This window comes from Oryzias latipes, chromosome 7, assembly GCF_002234675.1.
Source record: "Oryzias latipes chromosome 7, ASM223467v1".
NCBI lineage: Eukaryota > Metazoa > Chordata > Actinopteri > Beloniformes > Adrianichthyidae > Oryzias > Oryzias latipes.
Genome location: NC_019865.2, coordinates 6,789,989 through 6,810,908, shown reverse-complemented (window position 1 = coordinate 6,810,908; position 20,920 = coordinate 6,789,989). Strand labels below are relative to the sequence as shown.

The window sequence follows — 20,920 nt, the reverse complement described above, 5'->3', positions numbered from 1 at the left end:
TATTTTGTTTTTAATTGCTGTTTTTAGCTTTTTAGGTAGACATTTTCAACATCTGTCCAGGGACAACAGATGAAAAATAGCTGCTGGACTAATTCTGGCTCATTGCATGTCACGTTTTTAATGTGCACCGTCCCTGAGAAATAAATAAAACTGGAAACTGAGCACAACTGATGTGCAGATCAGCTGAATTCAACATTTATCTTTAAACTTCGGGAAGTATGTGTCAACGGGTGAAAGGTGAGCAGTTTACTGAGAAAAGTAAACCTTTCCTGAACCGTTTACCCTGCAGATGATGTGGCATTTGCTCCTTGTGCCCAAAATGTACGTGGAGCTTTGTCAGAGCCAAAGCAAACAACATGTTAGTCCAAAAGAAACAAGTGGGCACTAGAAACTTAGTTACTGGTAAAAACCACTGTAAACTATTTAATACTTGCAAAGATTTACAACTTTATTTAAAGATGTTCTAGATATTTTTAACAGGTTTTAAGTTGTTTTAACTTACCTTTGCTCTACACCTTTCCACGCTTTTCTAAAATCAGCAGTTAGGAATTTTTTTCTATTATTAAGAGCTAGGATCCAGACATAAAGAAATTACTATTACAATAAGTCAAAATCCTTTTGCTCCATACTCTCTTTAATAGAAAAACTTTATTTAAGACATAAAAAAACCACATCGTTCTAAAATTTTTGTTTAATTTTAAGGATGTGATTTTAAAGTTTAACACATGTAGACAAGTCAGACTGACATTCATTATTTTGTAAGAAAGTGACTATTTGCATGTCATTTTACTAATTACTATTCTTGGCCGCACGGAGCCAAAGGAAGGGTGAGGGTTAGGTTAGGTTAGTTAGGTTAGGTTAGGTTTATACATGTGACCAACAGCAATATTTCGCCTTGTAATTCGTGTGATAGATGCAGAAATGTGCATCAGTTCCATCCATTTTAGTGCTCGATTGCACGTAATTCATGTCAATAACATCAGCCCTTTTGGAAACAAACATTTTAATTCATGTTTAAAAATAAGTGTTAGTTTTAGATTTTATGAGGATTTATTTAGATGGGCCAACTTGCACTAAGATTGTTTTGTGTTCACTTTTTATTCTAAAATGACTCTTCTCCACGTACTACACCAGTTTTTTGTCACTGTAATCAAAAAGAACTACAATTAGGTACATTAAAAACTCCAAAAATACAAACCATTTGCTTAGAAGTGGCAAGGAAAAACTTATTATTGGGCTGTTTAACAATTAATTTGAAGTAATTATATTTAACAGGTGGCTTTTGTAGCTTATTTTTCCCTTTTTGAATGCTTGTGTGGAACTCCTTGTTATTAGATTTTAACATGTTATTATAGGATTTTTTGTTAGGTAAAAACTACTTTCTGCACAAGCAGAAAATTTTACTACTTTTGCCGTGATTTTTTCTTCTTAGGATTAATTTTCTTTTCCTATTTTTAGAAAAGCCAAGAAGGTCCGTTTAAATAACAAAACAAACAAAAGATTCTTGTTTTACCAAAAATACTTTTAAACTAAATGGCAAGCACTAAAGACTTTTTTACATTGATGAGACAGAGAATGTCCTACCATGGAGTGGCCAACAATAAAGACGGGAAGGTCAGGGTGGCGGGACTTCATAAGGTCGATGTGCTGCAAGGAGTCTCTGACGTAAATCTGAAAATCTTTGATGTTCATCCTTTCCCCTTCACTCTGACCATGACCAACTGTGAAGAACACAAAGAAGTATGCAGTGGATTAATGAAAGCTGACATACAAGGGAAAGGTCATGATAAAAATAATAATAATAAAAAAGAGAATAGATCATCTTCAAAACAGCAGCCAATACCAAATGTGGTTGTTCATTAGGAGGACAATAAGGATTAATGAAAAACAGCTGTGACAATTAACAGAACCCAGGAGAACACCAACAGGAAACCAGCAAACTGAACACACCAGGAGCGCCCTGTAATTAGGAACATTTCCAAACAACGCTTATTAACACTCACAAATGTATGCAGCAATATTAAAGGGACCCAGCCTTCAGAATGACTGGGATTCGTGCTGGAAAAAGCTTCATGGAAAATTCATGGATGGATATAACAATAATTATTTTTAAAGTATGCGTAATGATCTTTTTCTGATGTGCTTTTTCACTTGAACAAATGAGGCTTTTCTGTACTTACAGGAAAGCCCATACTAGCCCCCATGTCAGAGGAGAGCTTATGTATACGTATCTGTTTTTATGCACATGCATGTATGTCTTCTCATGTTTTTTGCATTGCTCAAATAGGCTGCCATGACAACCACTAGACCAGTAGCACCAGCTCCTAATTTACATTTACAATGTGTATAACTCACACCTTTTGGTTATCAACCTTAGTAAATGTGTTTTCTGCAGGGAATTTGCGCCCGTTATTTTATTTTTTCATCCCCTTGAACCTGAAGTGGTAAGACTGACAACCAGTGGAAAGAAAAATCAATATCTACTCTCAGTTGCAGTTAATGTCAAAGCACCGTTTCAGTTCTGCAGCTTCATTCTTCACGAAATCCAGATCCTTAAACCTGATTAAAACACTGTGAGTCTTTCATGGGTACACACTTATCTTCTGAGACATCTGATGCAATAAACTTGCATGAAAATACACTTGGCTTATGATTTCCAATATATATTTCTGGGGGAGTTGATCAGTAATTTCCATCGTAATCAATTTTTTCATGTACTAGAAAAAGGATTTAATTAAAGGAGAAGGCACTTCAAAAGCTGATTTTCTTATATATATATATATATATATATATATATATATATATATATATATATATATATATATATATATATATATATATATATATATATATATATTTAGATATTTTGACGAAATATAAAAATACAACAAGTCTGTTGATACTTAAAAGGGGTATTTTCTTTATCAGTCTAGACAGAAAAAACATGTTATGATGGATGCAGTTAGTCATTTTCAAATTCGAATTTTAATGCATTTATCATTACTCATTTATAAATGCATAAACAGACAGCTCACCAAAGCTCAGATGAAGATGCAACATATCCCCTTTTTTATTTTAAAGTCAAATCTAATCATTTCTGTCAAATTTGGCATCATTCATTTTGTGCAACATGTGCAAAGCATAGCTGAGAACATTTTTATGTTCATTCTGCAGGAAGAAGGTGGTTTTACATGCTGCTCATTTCCTTTGTGAAAGTGGTTTCAGTAAAAAGTTTCACTCCTCCTTATGTAGAGCAGTAAACGCTCATTTGACTTTTTCAAAGCATACATCAGAGTCCTTATCCAAACATTTAACGCCATTATATATCTCCTACAAACCCCAACACTGTTCGCTTGTTAGAAAAATAACAGAAACGTGACAAATACAGAAATATTAATGGAAAATCTTTATTAAATAAAGCAAAAAAAACTAAAACTGTTGTGCCTTTTAAGCACAGCATTACACATAGTTCCAAGGCTAACATTTCAGTGAGTCAATAAGGCCACAGTTGGGCAGACTAATCAATAAATAATAAAAATAAACTGGTCTTAAATGCAGGTAGAAGTAAAGCTGAAACTTTACTTACTGTCATGGCAGAGCAGATTATAAACACTTTAAAGCTCTTTAATTAGAAAGAAATACACCCAAGAAAAGGTAGAAAATATTTTAGTTGCTGAACTCCATAAAGAGATCTGCCAAAGGCTGTGTGTGTTAGGATGTTAAGTGTGTTTGTGTGCGGGTGTGAAAGAGTTCGAAGATAAAGCTCGGGTCTACAGAGACCTGTTCCACTTAAAGATTTTACATTTAACAGCGTGACATCTTACTAGAAATAAATAAGCTAACTGCTCCTGTGTGAATAGCTGGACTCATTCACTATTTTATATTGCCTCTCTTCGCTCTTCAATAAGATCTGCGCTGCAGTAAATATTTGCTCGATTGCACAGATGAGACCTTGTTACTGTGTTCTCTCAGTTTCATTCTTTCTCCTCAGTTCCTGCTGCAGTCATGTAACTTCACACATTTTGGTGGTAACAAAGAACACCACGGTGGGATAAATAAAAGGACCGTCTGAGAGCGGAACTAGGAGCTGTGCTCTTCTGAAGTTCTCATCCACAGAAAACGGCATTAAGTTGTATGTATTGTTTTTTGTCATTGAATTAAATAAGGATTATTTAAAAAAACGATTTGATTCAACTAACTTTGACTGCACAGTACATTGAAAAGTTACCCTCATCATGATATCCGCCTGTAAATTGTGTATCACAAAAGACTGCGGAAAACAGTTATCTTAAAGTCCCACTTTGATCATCTTTTGATCTACTGTAAAGCGTTCCCAGTGGTCTTTTCATTATGATTAAGCGGTTTTTAGGTAAAATAAAAAATTAAAAACCTGTGTTGTTTACTAGGTAGTTGTTTGTGAAGAGCAGCAGTAATTTATCAGAAATTGACCTTTGAGTTGTGGGCGGGACTGCTAGCGTGAAGAAAGCCCGCCCACATTTCATCCGTGCTCTCCTGCTAGCTTACATTCCCTTACACCCCAAACGAAACAATGGCGGTGCAACAAAAATTGTGAGCAATTTTGGAGCTGTCGAGCCAGGTTTCAGCTCAGACGAGGAAAACAAAGACAAGACGTGCATGGATCTATTTGTCTGCAAGCAGATGCATCAGAATGGAGCGGAGCAGGCAGCTTGACACCTGCTAACTGTATTGTTTACGTCACGCCTACAAACGTCATTTTTTCTTCTGCTCCTGATTCACAACATGTTAAAGAAATACTCAGAAATACAATTTTAAGATTGATTTTCTTTATAAATGTCCTTCAACATGAGAAAAATGTAACATAAACATGTTCAAAACACCAAAAACAGTGCGTCTTTTAATCTTGACACACATCCTAAAACAATCTCATAGCAACTTGAGGTATTTCATAAATCAAATAGAACCCTTGATGCATTTAACCAGTAACGTAGTTGACCAATCAAATGGAGGCCTTTATATTGGTGGCCTGCCTCCTATAGACGTGGGTCTTTTGGAGTATAATTCTAGTTATGTTGACTTTTACTTTAATAAAACTGCAGCAGAAAATTGGAAATAATGTTTTTGTTGTTTGTTCATGTATCGCTAGTCATATTGTCGTTCCAAAACTGATCACTAACATCACATGCTGCAAGTTTTCTTCATATCGTGCAGCAGCCCGAGTTCAAACATTTTTATATATCTTTTCAGAAAAGTAATGTTTCTTTTGACCACAAAATTAAAGGTCTACTAGGAGAATTAGCCCTGAACTGAAACCCCAACATCTCAGGTACAAGGCACAGATGAGGTTTTTAGTAAATGTATAAATATGTATTTATAATGTCCCCTATAAAAATCTGAAGCATTCTTTTTTAAAGATCACCGCCTAACCTGCTACTGACAGGCTGGCTGAGCTCCAACACCTTGATGCTGGAGGAATTTGATTTTTCGTCTTTGTTGATCATAAAGTTGGACCAGATATTCTGATTAACCTTTGCAAAATTCAGGCTGGGAATCCATGTTTTAAAAACAAAATCCCAATTTGCGGAAAAGTCTGTTGCCATGGACACAGCGTTTAATAATATAAACCCATTCTGTATAGACAACAGACTTTCATTTTCTCCCATTCCCCAGGTTGCAGCCCAACATTTTTATTAAATGCAGAGTAAGCTCAAATGTAAACCTACTTTTATGAATGGTTCAGCCAGAATGAGGTTGTATTTGAGACAAAATGTGGGATAAGCAAAAATAATTTAGTTTTAAGCATCTCCACCTCAAAAACACTTCGACTTTCTGGTGTAACAGGCACATTCTCATTTCTATTCATCTAGACTCTCTTGGGTGATCTTGATGTAAATGTCAGCCAAAACAAGCTTTGTGTCTGCATTTGCCATTTCAGGGATTGTTGTCAGGTGCTGAATATAATTACAAACATGCCAGGATGGAGCACAAACGATACGGTGGTCATTTCTCCAGATGGGATTGTGTTCCATTTCATCATCTGCCACTTTTTTCTTTACACTATTCTAAGAACTATCCAAACTCGCCTTGCTGCAAGGCATGTAAACACTACAATTAGAATATTAATTAATTAACTCTTTGGAATGCACATTTTCATGTAAAGACCATCATTAAACACACTGTAAAAAAACAATCACTGCTAACTATTTGATCCTTGCAAAGGTTTTAAACCTTGTTTTTAGACATTCAAGATATTTTACCGTTTTTTTTGTACTTATCTTTGCTATAAACCTTTCCAAACCCTTCTTAAAATCAACACAGTCGAAATCTTTTGTCTCGTTAGGATTTTAAAAACAAGAATAATATTATTAAGATGATTCCAAATCATTTTTGCTCCATTCTCTTGACAGTAGAAAAACCCAATGTTTTTAGGCTACCTCTTTTTGCAATGCAGACAAAAAAGAAAGTGAAATTGATTTTACATATATTATATACCCCCATTTAACTGAATACATTAATTAGAAAGGTATCATAGTCTGGCAAACAATGTCTTCTTTCAGTCTGGCCCATCTCTTTTGGATGCCAAGCTGTTCTCTTGAAAGCTGTTTGCAGCAAAAACCAGCGGGATTTCTTCTGTAATTATGTTTCCTTGTATGATTAGTTTACTGAACATTTTAGAAGAACTGCAGGAATTTCTGTGAGCTCATGCAAAAACCTTGTGAGGCCTAATATGAGTGTGGGTGGAAATGTATGCATGTGATTACAGTCTTGTGATATGCGAACATCACTCACCGTGGTCATGCGCAAATACCAGCAGGGACAGTTCCTTCAGTCTCTGTGCAATCTCGTCATATGGCCCACTGTGCTCACCAGCCCCATGAACAACAAACACCAAAGCCCTGTGGAAAACAAGAGAAATAATGTACGGTAATATAACATTTGTGAAAAAAACATTCTCTCTCCCCAAACAACAAAAATCTCAGATTTCTCTTAAAAACAAGCTCTCACTTAGTTTACCGACAGTCAAATCTGTTCAAAGCAGAGACATTTGACATTTCACTGACAACACTTTTTTTTGTAATTCTGCGCCTGACAGATTCGTCTGACTGTGCATTTGTGAGTTGGTGACAGAAATCTAGATGAGCAATGACAGAAGAATAGCTGAGGAAGAGCAGGTTGAGTGCGATGACGACTATGTGATCAAAGCTATCATCCATCTGTCTTCTGCAGATCCCTGTCTGCCCGGAACAGGACAGACACGGGGAATCTAGCAAAACAAAAAGAAACCCAGTGAAGGAATGAACCATTGGAAATTCTTGACGCATGATGTGAAGCTGTAGAGGGCCAACCGAAAACGACGCATACCACTGACTTTCAAAAATCAAGTCCTGCTGGTTCAAAGCCCTGTGGGAGCGACGCAGCTGCATGCAGGCCGGGTCCAGATACAGTAGCTCTTCTCGGGCTGTTCCAGCTGGAAACCTAACTGTCACAAGCTATCATTGTCCCGACAGGCTCAGGGTCTCTCAGAAATCTGGGATGTGTGGTGTTTTTATGCTCAGAACTTCAAATCTTTTATATCCAGAGGATGTCCATTTCTCTTTGAAGTTGTCATCCATTTGAATTCTGCTTCTGGTGTTACATTTTTCCAACTGGAGTTGCTATAAAATTAGGATTCTGACATGACTGCTGTCTTTTAACGTTCCAACCCTGCAGCCAATTCAATTTGCATATTTTGATCATGTCAGTCTGGTGTTTGTCACTTGTTTATAAGGTGCAAAATGCATTTCTTTTTTCAGTTTACTGCTGGTGATTGCTGTTACTTGCCTTTGGTTGACTTTACCAGTTAAACTTCTTTAAGAAAACAATTCCCATTAATTTAAAATTAATTATTTACATTTTGTCTTTTTCTTTTGCTTGGAATAATTGATTTTTAAACTATAAGCATAATTTCATGACATCTAATTCAAGATTTGCTGGTCAAAGTCACGTTTACATGTAAGCAATTGGACATACATGTTCACTCTAGAAAAAGCAGGATTTCTGAAAATTAGTCTCTAATAATCCTAATACTGAAAAGGCTTAGAGCGCGGCTGAAACCATTGAAGCGTACATTTGTTCAAAATAGACTTAGGTGACGCTGACAAGAAAATCTATAGTTATATTCCCTTGTTAAATTTCCTTGAGAGGCTCAGATTACATTTCGAGCTCTGGGAAATAGGAGATAAACTTCATATCTTTTGCTAATTAATAGCCAAGTCTCTGCCAACTGAAAGACAAGTTGCTTCTTCTTCTCTCAGCGCATATTAAGCAGAGGAACTGAAATGCCTGAGTGTTTTGTCTCCAAGAAGCAGTAGTAGCGCTGAGAAGCTTGCTAGAGTTTCAATAGGCAGCTGCAGCAGCAATTAAGCCAAATGCACTCAGGAGTAGAGGAAGAATGGAATGAAGTGAAACAAGAAGGGAAAAAAAGATGGGGAAAGAGTGAGAAAAAGGAGTAGTGGAGCTGAGAAGGGTGAGGAAGAGTAAGGCTTCCTTAGCAAGTTTTATTCACGGCGTCTTCCCTTCTTTTTAGAACGGATAATACTGTATCTGCACTCAAACTGAGGGTGTCTGTGGGGGACTGAATCATTTGTGAAGAATGATAGCAATTCACACATAGATTAGCTTCTGTAAGGACAACTGCATGTGAAAAATGTAATAGAAAACGAAAGATGTGGATCATTTATCGGCTTCAGGCCTCGCAGCTAAACGACGACGCTCAAGCAAGTGAGCATTTTGGCTCTACTCTGAAATGCCAGAGCTCTTTTTCTGCTTTGTTCAAAGTAACCTGGTAAAGTTGGATAGAAATCTTTTAGGGGACACGTATTGCTTTAATGGCATGAGACAATAGTACAGTAAAAAAAAGTAGTCACTAGCATAACTTTTTCAGCTGGAAAGGAAAAAAGATCTAATGTTTTTGGTGTTTTTAACATGTTCTTTGGGCATTTTTCTAATGACGGAGGACATATTGAAATAAAATTAAGCATAAAATTGCATTTCTGAGTATTTCTTTGTTCAAATCGTTGTGAATCAGGAGCAGATAAACAAAATGCCGTTTGAAAAAGAGCTCTTTTGTGATGTAGAAAATACGCTGGGTGGGCCACAAGCTCCCGAAGTCTCAGGGGTGAATTTCTAATGAAGTACTGCAGCTCTGCAGAAACTATGTCTTAGAAAACAGAATAGATTTTTTTATTTTGGCTAAAAACACTATAATCATAATCAAAATACCACTGGGAACATTTTGAAAACAGCTCAAAAGATGATGGGAGTGGATCTTTAAAGCATGACTGTAAGGATAGCATCAAAGTGTTCAGTCCTGTTGTTTTTATTGTAGGCTGTGAAAAATTTTCCACAACAAGAACAATTCCCTGTTTAGCAGCTTAAAACTGTGCTTCATGTTGCCTGTAGTGGAACTAGGAGGTGATGCCCTAAATAGATGCAAATAAGCATTTCACATTCCAACACACATTTTGTTCCCTTCTTCGCCAGCAAGATTAACTCCCGTTAGGAGTTGCACTCATTACCCTGGACTTTCACTTCTTAACATGCATTATTTCTCCTTACTCTTTTTTTTCTCTCTCATGGGAACTGGACAGCTGTTTGTCTCTCACAGTATTCACAGCCAGAACAACATGGATTATAACCAGGCTTATTAAAACAACCAAAGAGCCCAAGAGAGTTGTTGCCTCCCACCAGCTACACACAGACATACTCCAAATAACTACAGACCCCAAACAGACACAGGGGCTCTAATCCTGTTTATGCAATGATGGTGAGCTTCTGCAAGAAAATGAAACGCTCAATTGTGGTGCTGACGTGACTGGTTCAACATGACTGACAAGCAGTGAGCTGATGCTTTCAGACATTGTTATGAGTCTTTGCAGGACTTCCACTAAAAGCTGGGAGGTTGTGCTGTCCTACAAAAGATGAACCATTGGTAAACAGAGGGATACTTTTAAATGACAAACACGATTAAAGTCCCACTCCGAACATCTTTTGATCAATTTTAAAAGCGTTACCAGGGGTCTTTAAATATGATAATGCCGTTCTAGGACATAGTTTCTGCAGAGCAGCAGGACTACATTAGAAATTTACCTCTGAGTTGCGGACTTTTGACACGGAGGCTCATCAATCTGTTTACACGCTCTCCCCTGAGCTTACAGTCCCTTCCTTACAACCGCAGCCTAATATTACAGATTCAACAAAAACTGCGAGCAATATCCACGCCATCCAGTTGTACAGATTTGAGCCAGTTGCCAACTCGGACAGGGAAAACAGAGACGTGCTACAAGTGGATGCATCAGAATGGAACGGAGCGGGGAGCTTGTGGCTTGCTGCATTAACTTCTACGTCACAGCTACAAGCTTTTTCCAACTGCATTTTTTCGTCTGCTCCTGATTCATAAAGGCCGGAATAAAGAAATACTCAGAGATACTATTTTAATCTTAATTTTCTTTATATATGTTTTAGGGAAATGTCAGATACAGAGAACTACTTTTACACTCAGGACACATAAATACTTCTACTAAATGAAGATGTCAGGGTCTAAAAACCCACCAAACTCTATCAGAGTTTTGTCAGTTCCTGCAAATATTAATTTCTGTTGGAGTAAAACATCTTTACAAAAATGTGTGCTTTTTAAATCAGATGTAAACGACATTTTATTTTAAACAGGACCAAGAAAAAAGAAAGGTATGATTTTCCAAAGGGAGGTATGTTGTTGCATGTAGTGTGTAAAGTTAAAATGTATAGTTAGAAAATGTTAAGATTGTAATCTTATTGCTGCTTTTGTGATAATACTAGTTTAAATTTACATTTCATTTATTAAAAAATGAAATTTCAAGTATTCCTCATTAGTAGTTTTAGTGGACAGCCAAATTTGTAATTTGTTTCTCATATTTTTGCTATTATTTTAACTGATGATTGTGTTTGAGTTACTTTGTTTGTTTTATGGCGGAACACAAACATTAAAATAAATCAAATACCTCTTTAAAACAGCAAAATGTCTACAATATATCATTTTTAAATGCTCACTTTGAAAATGCACCATTCTAGGGTTGCGAGTTACCATGGCTATTGCTTTCATTGACCTAAAATCAATTTGGACCTTTCCCTGCTTTGCTTTGGTGTATTGGTATGGGTCTTTTAACTTACACCACACCTGCTGCATCAGTCTACTGCACTTATTCTTAGAAAGAGCATGGCTATTTAATAAACTGGTGACAGAGAACATCTCCAGACTTAGTTTGAGTCTGATTTCCCAGACGATAGAAAGATTTGATGCACTTAAGCAAAAACAAAAAAAGGATGATAGGAAAAGACAAGACGACAGGTGGAGAATGACAAAATCTGACAGGCAGAAAGTGAATGTGACAAAACAGCATGGAAAAAGATGGAAAAAAAACTGAGAAAGTCAGCATGGAGTGTGTGCCAAAATGTGCTTTGCAGAGAAAACAAACCAGAACTATATATAAAAGAGGAAACTACTGTGTTGGGGAGATGAACCAAGGCAGATGGACTGTAGGCAGGCACAGCAGGAATGTTTCCAAAAAGGTAAATTTAAAACATGCTTTATGCTTTATAATACTCTTTAGCAAGATGAAAGGATTCAGACTCATTGAATCAGTCTAGCAAACCACATAAACTATAATAATTAGTGGTCCTCTTGGAAATGATCGGCAGCATCACTTGTGCAGACGACGAGAGATGAGATGCACATATCAAGCAGATTTAAAGCTTCAAAGCATAAGACTTTTTACAAAAACAATTCATTTAGATCTCTGTGTATGTGTTCATTTCTCACTTATAGTTAAAAATAAACTCCTGCTTTTTTTAAGTACAGTTTTTAAATTAACAGAAACCAATCAAATTTCTGTGTAAAGACAGCAATTACATTTCTCAATAGGTTTGGATATGAATGCTGCAGCTGCTAATGTTTTATGCATAAACAATTTTTAGTTACCAACAGGAAAATAGCTGTTCCTCTTAAGTGTGTCCTTCGAAAACTGAAACACTGGCAGCTAGAAGAGGAATTAGCCACTCCCTCCGTGTTTTGGAAATGTCTATATTTCATGCACTCAGCTGCTCGGCCCAGATTTACTCTGGAGCCTGAACAGGAAGAGAACCATTTTGCTGAAGCCCTCTTGTTTTTGTGGCGCGTCCACAAAAATGGGCAATGGGTAAATAAAACAGCCTGACTGTGCAGAAACACCACAGAATAGATGAATGGAAATGCTGATAGTTGCACGGCCCATTTGCACAAAGTGGATACAGGTCTGCCAGCTAGACGCTCTGTCAATCATTGTACAAGTCCCTGCACTCCATCTCTTGACCTTTTACTTACTTCCTGCTTCATATGAAAAAAAAACCTTCTGACTATGCATGTATCGTTATCGCATATCGCAAAAGATGGAGAAAATTGCAATAAAATATTACCTTAAATGTGCTAAAACAAACTTATGGCAGCTCAAAGTATTCAACGAATCTAATAAATCCATTTATACACTTGACCAATCGGATGGACCCCTTCATGTTGTTGACCAATTGGATGGAGCCCTTTTATATAAGATGTTCGCCTCCTATGTAGATGACTGTCATTTGTAGTATAATTTAAGGTATTTTGACTCTTATTTAAATTAAATTTTGCATTGAAATTTAAATTATATATTTAGTTTTTTTGCTGTTTGTTCATGCATCGCGAGTTATATTGTCATTGCAATATTAATCACTGATATTGCAAATTGTGAGTTTTTCCTTATAAAGCGCAGCCCTACTTCTGACCGGATCTGCACCCTCATTCAGAGCAGGAATACAATACGGATTTAACATTTTGACACATTTACACAAAGTGTAAAAACAAACTAAAAATGTCAAAGAAAAATAAAAGATGAAATATTTGTGTTTTTTACTCGCTAAGAAAGGTCAAACTTTAATTAGTTGATCATTAGCATCCCTTAAAACTTCGTATGTTGAGGTACTTTATCCTTTCCTTCAGAAAGGAAACTGAAAACTGAAAATTAGTCTTTTCTTGTCATACTTCATGAGTCCCTCTTGCAGTAAATCCTGTATTTGGTTTATACAAACATGATGCTCCACTTACTTTGCAGGAATCTTACTCTTCCCCTGTTGTGAGATTCAGTCTTAACTGACTAATTTTCCGGGTTTTTTTTTTTGCGAAACCAAAACCCTCTAAGTAAATACGGTCAACTCGTACGCAGTGGCTGCAGCACTAACAGCAGCATCCTCCACTGCTCTGATGTTAATGTCTGAGGAATTTACTGTAAGCAAACCGCGTACAAAGATGGCAAATGTTTACATCCTCTGCAACAATATTTGTTCTCCGTCTCAACAGACATTAGTTAAAAGAGCCGTGTGGAGCTGCCAAGAACATTACTGCCTTTTTTTGTTTTTTAAAAGTATAAATATATGTTTAAAGAAAAAAAATGACAGCTTTAGTTAAACAAATATTCATTAATTAGCCAAAGTTAAATGTAATAACTGAGCAAAACAGATGAAGCTTGCTGGTAAGGACATGCACTTCTTGATGTCATTTGTCCTAAACTGTGCAAAACATGCAGTTTGCTAAGGTTCTGTCATCTTTACGCATACTTCTGATGCACATGGAGCTAAAGAAAGCGCTTTTTAGATACAGTTTTTAGATAGATAATCCTAAAGTTAGACTACAATGAGTTTCTGAAACATACTATCAGTGCAAACTGTGTTTGTAGATTAAGACAGACTATTTTAATGGCTGTGCAGCTCACATAATCCTGTAACTGTTGCCTCAGCGTCTTGTCTGCTGTCCAAATAAAGCGTTGACTTTTTTTCCATCATCTGATATTATTGTTGTCTGCAGTTGCTGTTTTGAAAACAGTTTCATGGCCTATTATTAGGGTAAAATTTCAAATAATAACACTGCCAAAGTTAATTTATAAATTTAGTTATACCTATTTTATAGGAATGTAATGATTTATCCATGAATCGGTTTATTTCCTACGACCTCACCAGGTTTATTTTACTGTAACATGAAAACGACTAAGTTCATCACAGCGGACAACACACATGTGATGGCGGCAAAAAACGATCAGTCCATCGTTACAGTCCAATGTGTGGAAACGCTTTGAATTCTGCAAAGACGTGTGACCGTACAATGTGGTAGAATGTTCGAAGAATGTTCCATTTGATGTGGAAAAGACAACAGTGGGCTGAACATGATAAAATATGACTGACTTTGCCATTAGTTCTTGTTTGTTTGTACACATATTATTTTAAACTTGGTTAACTTGCAAGAAATACAAGAAATCTGGAAAACTTCAACTGTACTGTTCAGTACCCAGGGATTATTCTCTAAGTCACACTGGTTGAAGTTTTGGTTAAAGAAGTCCTGGATGGATTTTAGGTCAATGAATCATATTGTTCAAAATGAATCAATATTTTCAACCACAAATTATGATATGAATCATTGTTAAAATGAATCGTTACACTCCTTCTACTTTATGAGGGACTGGTGGACTTCACAGTAGGTTCCCAAATTTGGCTCTCACAAGAGTATTTACTTTGTAAGCTAAAAAAAAGACAGTAATGTGGAAAAACTCAGAGAGTGAAGAGAAATATTTAGGCTGAAAAAGGGAAAAAACATCTCCAATCTATTGTACTAAGTATTAAACATGCTGTAACAGTTATAACTAAAACAATTCACCAAAAGTTATGACTTTGCACAAGTTGATTTGGTTCAACTACACTGTATGTGAGCCTCCAACCAAACAGCTCATTTTTACAGCTTATAAAACAGAGTGTAAACCTACTTCAGCAGCCTAAAGGAGGTTTTGGCCCAATGAAAAGAATTTTATGAGTCTGGGGCTCAGAAAAGTATTAAGGCATCCTAGGGGTTTAAAAGGTTCCTCTGTGCAGTTTCCACTTTTGTGTGATGCAATTTGTGAGGCCAGTGAGTTGTAGCAATCGGCTAAAATGTCCATTATGCACCAAAAAAAGAGGCACTTTATCTATTCTTGGCAGCTTCAATGCACAGCATTGTCATGGGCACATGAAAAGTGTGTGCTGAGCCTTCTACTCATGGTGACACACAATGGAAACTCTGGTTGTCCTCTACTACGCCTGCTAGCAATTCTAAAGTGCCCAATGTGAATCATCTTACATAAGTATCTTCTGATTCAATTTTATGGTTTAGTTTTCCAGGTGGACAAAAATAAGCTGGTAAATCACAGAGGCAAAAATTCACCCACAGATGTTATAAATCTATAAAAGAAGTGTCTGAGTGGGATTTTATTGATCCACCGCTGAATTGTGGTGAGCTATTGTGCCTACTGTGTTTACACAAGAAGCTCTCAGTGTCTGCCGCACTCTTACACAAATGTGTGTGAGCAGACATACAAACAGGCCAATGAACAAACACCTAGTTAATCCAGAACTGCTGGCAAGATTAAACATAAACACATGCTGCTGTAAACTAACAAGCCTCTGGGTGTATTCAGACTGGAAACATTTGGTCAGCTTTACGTGAACCAGAGTCAGTTTCCCCCGATAACCCGGAACAAATTTTCAGTCTGAATACACCCAACAGACCCTGGTCCGGGACCAGGAACCGCTCTTTGTCTTGGTTCATTTCCAATCGGACTGAGCTTCGATTTGTTCTGTGATTCCTTAGTCTGAATACAATCCGTCCTCGGAGCGGAACAACTAGACCACAATGGCCACAGTAGCCAAGTAAACAGAGTAGGAATGAAGCAACAGATGAGCTGTGGACAAATATAAAGCAACGACTGTTGTGTTATCAAAAAGAAAAAAGAATCAAATTGTTTACTTGTTAGATTGTTTATTTTAAGACCCCTGAAAACACTTCTTAGGTGCTTTTCGTTGTGTCGTTATGCGGCACGCTGCTGTGACGTCACCCTAAAAGCTACCCTGTAGTGTCCTTAACCGAACGCCACAATTGAAATGTGGTCGGATGGATGCAGGCTCATTAAAAACAACTTTTAACATGACACACATTGCTTCTCACCATTTTCCTGACAATCTATAAGTCATAAACACTTAGCAGCGTACCTTCATACCCGACATCTCCTCAGCACTGCAGTTGCTAGCATCTTCTGAGTTAAAGCTCACACGGCACAAGCATGCCTCCGCCATAACAAAGTAACAAGTAAAAAGTTTGTTATTAATGTTCAAAACTGTTAATCGAAATATGAAGTTTTAATAAATTAACTGTCTCCATAAGAATTGAAAAGCGCAGCACAAAGGATTTATCCAGTGGGAATACACCCTCAGTCTATTGAGAAATGACCAGAGGCTCTATGTCAGATGCTGCTTTGCTGTGTCTGCGTGTGTGGATATGCTGAGGCTGATCAGTAATATCTTGATCCCTGCTTATTGTTCTGTGTTTTTCTCCCTGCATCCGATGGTGCCCAGTGAAGGAAGTTGGACATCTGTGTTGTGTTTTATCCGCTGCTTTGGCCACATGTGCTGAGGGGTGGAGGCTGGACTTTAAAAGCACGCATTCCACGGGGGCCTCCAGAAGGAGGCTTTGAAGAATGTCAGCATTACCGTAACCCAGTAGGAAGAAATAAAAAATAAAAAAAAATCGGCCTTTCGGTAAGTGAGGCTGCAGTTTGGAGTCATTTATACAACAGATAAGTAAGAATTTCATCTTATTTTGCTGAAAAGCCATGATACTGTCTAGAGCACAACTTTTGTCACTTTTTACAACTTTCCAAACAGGACATCTGCCTCCCTACAAGAGCAGGAGTTTAGATTGTAAACACTTGTTTTTGTTCTTGGAGATTCACATGTAGCTAATAATTCAGCTGTTAGTTGTAATTTAAGGCAAGGTTATTTTAAAAGTGCTTTACATGAAACATTAAAAGAAAGATTTAACAGAAATATTGAATGAGGGATCAATACAATGAAAATTTAAAAAAAAGATGAAAATAATTGAATTTAAAGTCCCGCTCCTATCATCTTTTGATGTATTTTAAAAGTGTTCTCAGTGGTCTTTTTATTATTATTTAAAGGCCAAATCTAAAACCTGTGTCATTTTCTACAACAGTTTCTGCAGAGCGGCAGTAGTTCATTAGAAATTTGTCTCTGAGTTATTGGCAGGGAGTGTGTCTGCCTTCATTTCCCATCAGCCTTTCTGCTTACCCCAATTTAACATTACCGGTGCAACAAAAATGGCGAGCAATATTGGAACTATCCAGATGTACAGTTTTGAGCCAGATGCCAAATCAGACTAGGACAATAAAAACCCACATGTATCTATTTGTCTGCAAGTGGATGTGTAACGAGATCACATGTTTCTTTTTGTTGTAATTAAACAAAATGTTGTTTGTTCTTAAGTTTCTTTCCCCTCTGTTTAGTGTTGGGCTTTCCCTCTTCCCTTCTTGTTTCATGGTCAAGTGGGAGAGGTGGTCTCTTGTAACACTAACAATATAAATTGTTGTTTCATCTCTGTTATGCCCAACTTCCTTTTATTATTTGAGTTCTGTTACGGAAAAATAATAAAATTCTCAAGATGTTGACATTTTATTTTAATGTAAGGATTAGCTGATCTCTCTCCTGTTACCCTCATGCTATAGGACAAGCAGCTAACACTGTGATATCTGTTTGTCTTGGGAAAATTGTCAGTTACCAGTTTCACAATAAATGGAGGTGGTCTCCAACAGTGCTCCTGTGTCACAAAGTCCTTTATTTTCTTAAAAACAACACAGAAGTGAATCAGTTGCAGATGCAACAGTGTGGAGTGGAGCAGGGAGCTTGTGACCCGTGACTGTGGCATCACTGCTACCGGCTTTTTCCAACAGCTTTTTTTTCATCTGCTCCTGATTCACGATTTGAATAAAGAAATACTAAGACATGCAATTTTTTCTTAATAAATGTCTTCCATCATAAGAAGAATGCTACAAGATCATGTTAAAAACACCCAAAACAATTTTCATCAAAGTGGGTCTTTAACCTGGATTTAAACAGTGTCTTCGCTGATTTAAGGTTTTCTGTTCCAGATGTGTGGAGCTTAGAAGCTGAATGCAGCCTCTCCATTTTGGGTTTTGACTCTAGGAACTGACAAAAGACTGAAACCAGGAGATGTCGGTGAGAAAATGATTAACCTTGACATTTACACCTAGTTTCTGTAACTTATTTTCTTAAAACAATAGCATAAATGTCTTATTTTTTTCTGAATAACATTGTTTTCATGGTTTTTTTAAGCCTTTGTAACTTTAAGGATAAAAAATAATCTAGCATGTCCATGAAAAGCTTGAAAATGTTTAAAATAGATGAATGAATGATAAATCAACAATAAAGTCATGTGGTGACGAACACAGAATTGATTTTTCAAATTTTTTTTTGAATGTGTTCAAAGACAAAGCTTGATTTAACTATTTATGTTTTAAAGCGGAATTTATTATAAAAGTACTTTTAGGGAAATGAATTTGCAGCGCACCACGTGTTGAAATCACGTGACTCCATAACCAGACACACCCACGTGACATTGAGAAGTGACGCAAGTGGCCTTAACTGTCATTTTTAGACAGATTTAAAAACAGTTTTCATTGAAATCCTCCCTCAGACACACAGCAGACCTCTGATGTGACGGCGGCTGTTCCTCCGCTCACCTGGGCGGAGCGGCGGGCTCCCAGTAGCGGCAGAACAGGTGCAGTCCGTCGGCGTTGACGATGTGCGGCAGCTCGGAGTAGGGAACTCCCTGCGGGCTCCGCCGCGCACCAGCTCCCGGCTCGGGCATGGAGGGCTCCTCTGCAACGGAGACGCGGAGAAGCGATGTCAGCATGTCGCTGCCGTACAAATAGCAGCTGACGGCGGCGGCGAGCAGGCAGGCGGCCGCGGTCCCGGCGTTCATGGTTACTTCTTGTTTTCTATGGTGATGCTCAGCTCAATGTGGGTCAGTTCGGAGCTGTGCGCACGCGCTCACCAAAGGAGCTGGTGTCAGAGACGTCCACTGCCGGTGTGACGTCACGACCATATGCTCTTTTCTGTGCTGCTGATATTACACACACAAACGCACAGCAGCTACACACAATGAATGTCCTATTGACTTTCATTGATTTTGTGGAGCCTAACCTTGACACTGAACTTAACCACCTTAACCAGGTGAGCACTTACCTATAATCTCCATTGACGTACTAGTCCTTAACCAATAGGGGCCCCACAAAGAGCAGCCAAAAGTCCTAGTCCAGGCAAGAATTATCCAAATATGGTGTAAAAAAATACAAAAACACAACTTTATCTGTTTTAACAAGGTAATTAACAAAAATGAGTCTTTATAACCAAGTTAAATAGACAAAAAAGACTAAGCTGACACCTGCCTCACACACAAAGTCCAACTACAATCTCACAACTCACTATTCTTAGCACAGAATGCATGTGGCATTCATGCCACATGAATACAAACGTACTAGTGCCAGGATCACCAGCAACAGAGGCAGAAATTGGACTCCAGCTGACACACCTCAGACAAATATTTGAAAAGGAAAATCATCTTCATGGCTTGTTATCTTTCAACATGAATACAGATTACCGACCCTAATAACCAATGGTCACTTGTTAGGTCGCATTGTTGAACACAAAAGCCTCACATTTCTTCCTCCCATGCAACGTTTGGTCGATAAAAATGTTCAAACGACAGGAATTTGGGCTGAGAGCGCACGAAAATGTTCAGATATGAAGGCATCCTTACTGTCACTTAAGGCATCTTCCATTGTTTCCAGCTCCGCGCGGAGAAACCTGCCTCATGTCCGCGTCGGACCACAGCAGCGCGCCTTAATGACTGAATGGAAAACAGCTTTCATGTGCACCAAAATGAAAACAATCGTCACAGCTCCGATCTGGGAAAAGCATGTCGAGCTGCAGCAAAAAACACGGACACGAGGACGCGCCTGGAGCGCAGCGCAGCGCTCCTGTCTAGTCTATGAAATGCAATTTGAAAGAGTCATTAGGAGGCGCAGGTCGGACGCAATTAGTAGATGCGCTACAAGAACGATTAATGTCTACTGTTGTCCCAAGAAAAAAAATTAAACACCCCAAATATCCACAGATCAACATTTAACAGTGAATTTTCCAACGCAGACAGAACTGCGCGTACTGTCCCACACGCGCGCTAAGAAGTGTCCACAGAACTATCATAAGACTGCTGTCAGCGTATGGAGATGGACTAACCTGAAGTTTGCGCGCCTGGAGTTGACGTTTCAGGCGCTGATGTCAGTTTGTGTCGCTGTTTTGTCAGTTAGTCCCTTTCGAAACTGGCGACGAACCTAAAAAGTGCACACACACTCTGACACACAACACACACCATTTCCACCCCCTCCCCCGCTTTGCTCTTTTGCGTAAATCGGTTTAGTCCTCATTCAGACTAATCAGTATGGATTTCACATTATTTGTGTGGACCAGGTCCACTGAGTTCATTTAAAATGTCCTTTATCAAAGCAATTTGAGCCTAACTGTAAACTCTAATGGAAAAAGGTGAGAACTGGGTGGGGGAACCCACTTTTGTCACTTGGCTGGTATTGTTTACACAACCAAACAACATCTTAACTTACAGCACATTTTCTTTAGTGGCTCGCTGTGTCAAATTTCCTTTTTTGTTCTTCTTTCACTTGCCTCATTGTACTGAACTGAACTCAACTGAAAGAATCAGACCATGAAATGTCATACAATAAACTGAAAATTTAAATTTGGGCTATTTGACTTTAAAAAAAATCTTTGATGTGAACATGCAGTAGTAGGAACATGAGAATGAGAATTTGTAGGTATGGTTGCTCTAAAGTTTTGAGGTCTGTCTTTGGTTTCTGCATCACATTCATGAAAATACATGAATCAACCTTACACATCACTCGTGTGTCAGAAGCACACATTTTCAGTCAAATAATTCATTTCCATATCC

At 37.8% G+C, this 20,920-nt stretch overlaps 1 protein-coding gene across 5 annotated transcripts in view; it reads right to left on the bottom strand.

The window, feature by feature from the left end:
- The window catches only part of mgll (monoglyceride lipase), a 35,914-nt gene extending 15,590 nt beyond the window's left edge, over positions 1–20,324 (bottom strand). Inside the window, exons 1-5 of one of the 5 annotated variants that reach the window (XM_020704493.2) lie at positions 20,197–20,289; positions 19,718–19,807; positions 18,639–18,777; positions 6,769–6,875; positions 1,585–1,721 (exon numbers count right to left, since the gene is read on the bottom strand). In XM_020704493.2, the coding sequence (XP_020560152.2) occupies positions 1,585–1,721; positions 6,769–6,875; positions 18,639–18,777; positions 19,718–19,739 (405 nt within the window). In that variant the 5' untranslated portion in view covers positions 19,740–19,807; positions 20,197–20,289. Of the gene's footprint in view, positions 1–1,584; positions 1,722–6,768; positions 6,876–18,638; positions 18,951–19,143; positions 19,192–19,717; positions 20,136–20,196 lie in introns of those variants that run through there. The other 4 variants (XM_011476840.3, XM_011476838.3, XM_011476839.3 and 1 more) reach the window with 4 other exon arrangements.
- Positions 20,325–20,920: the final 596 nt, after the last annotated feature.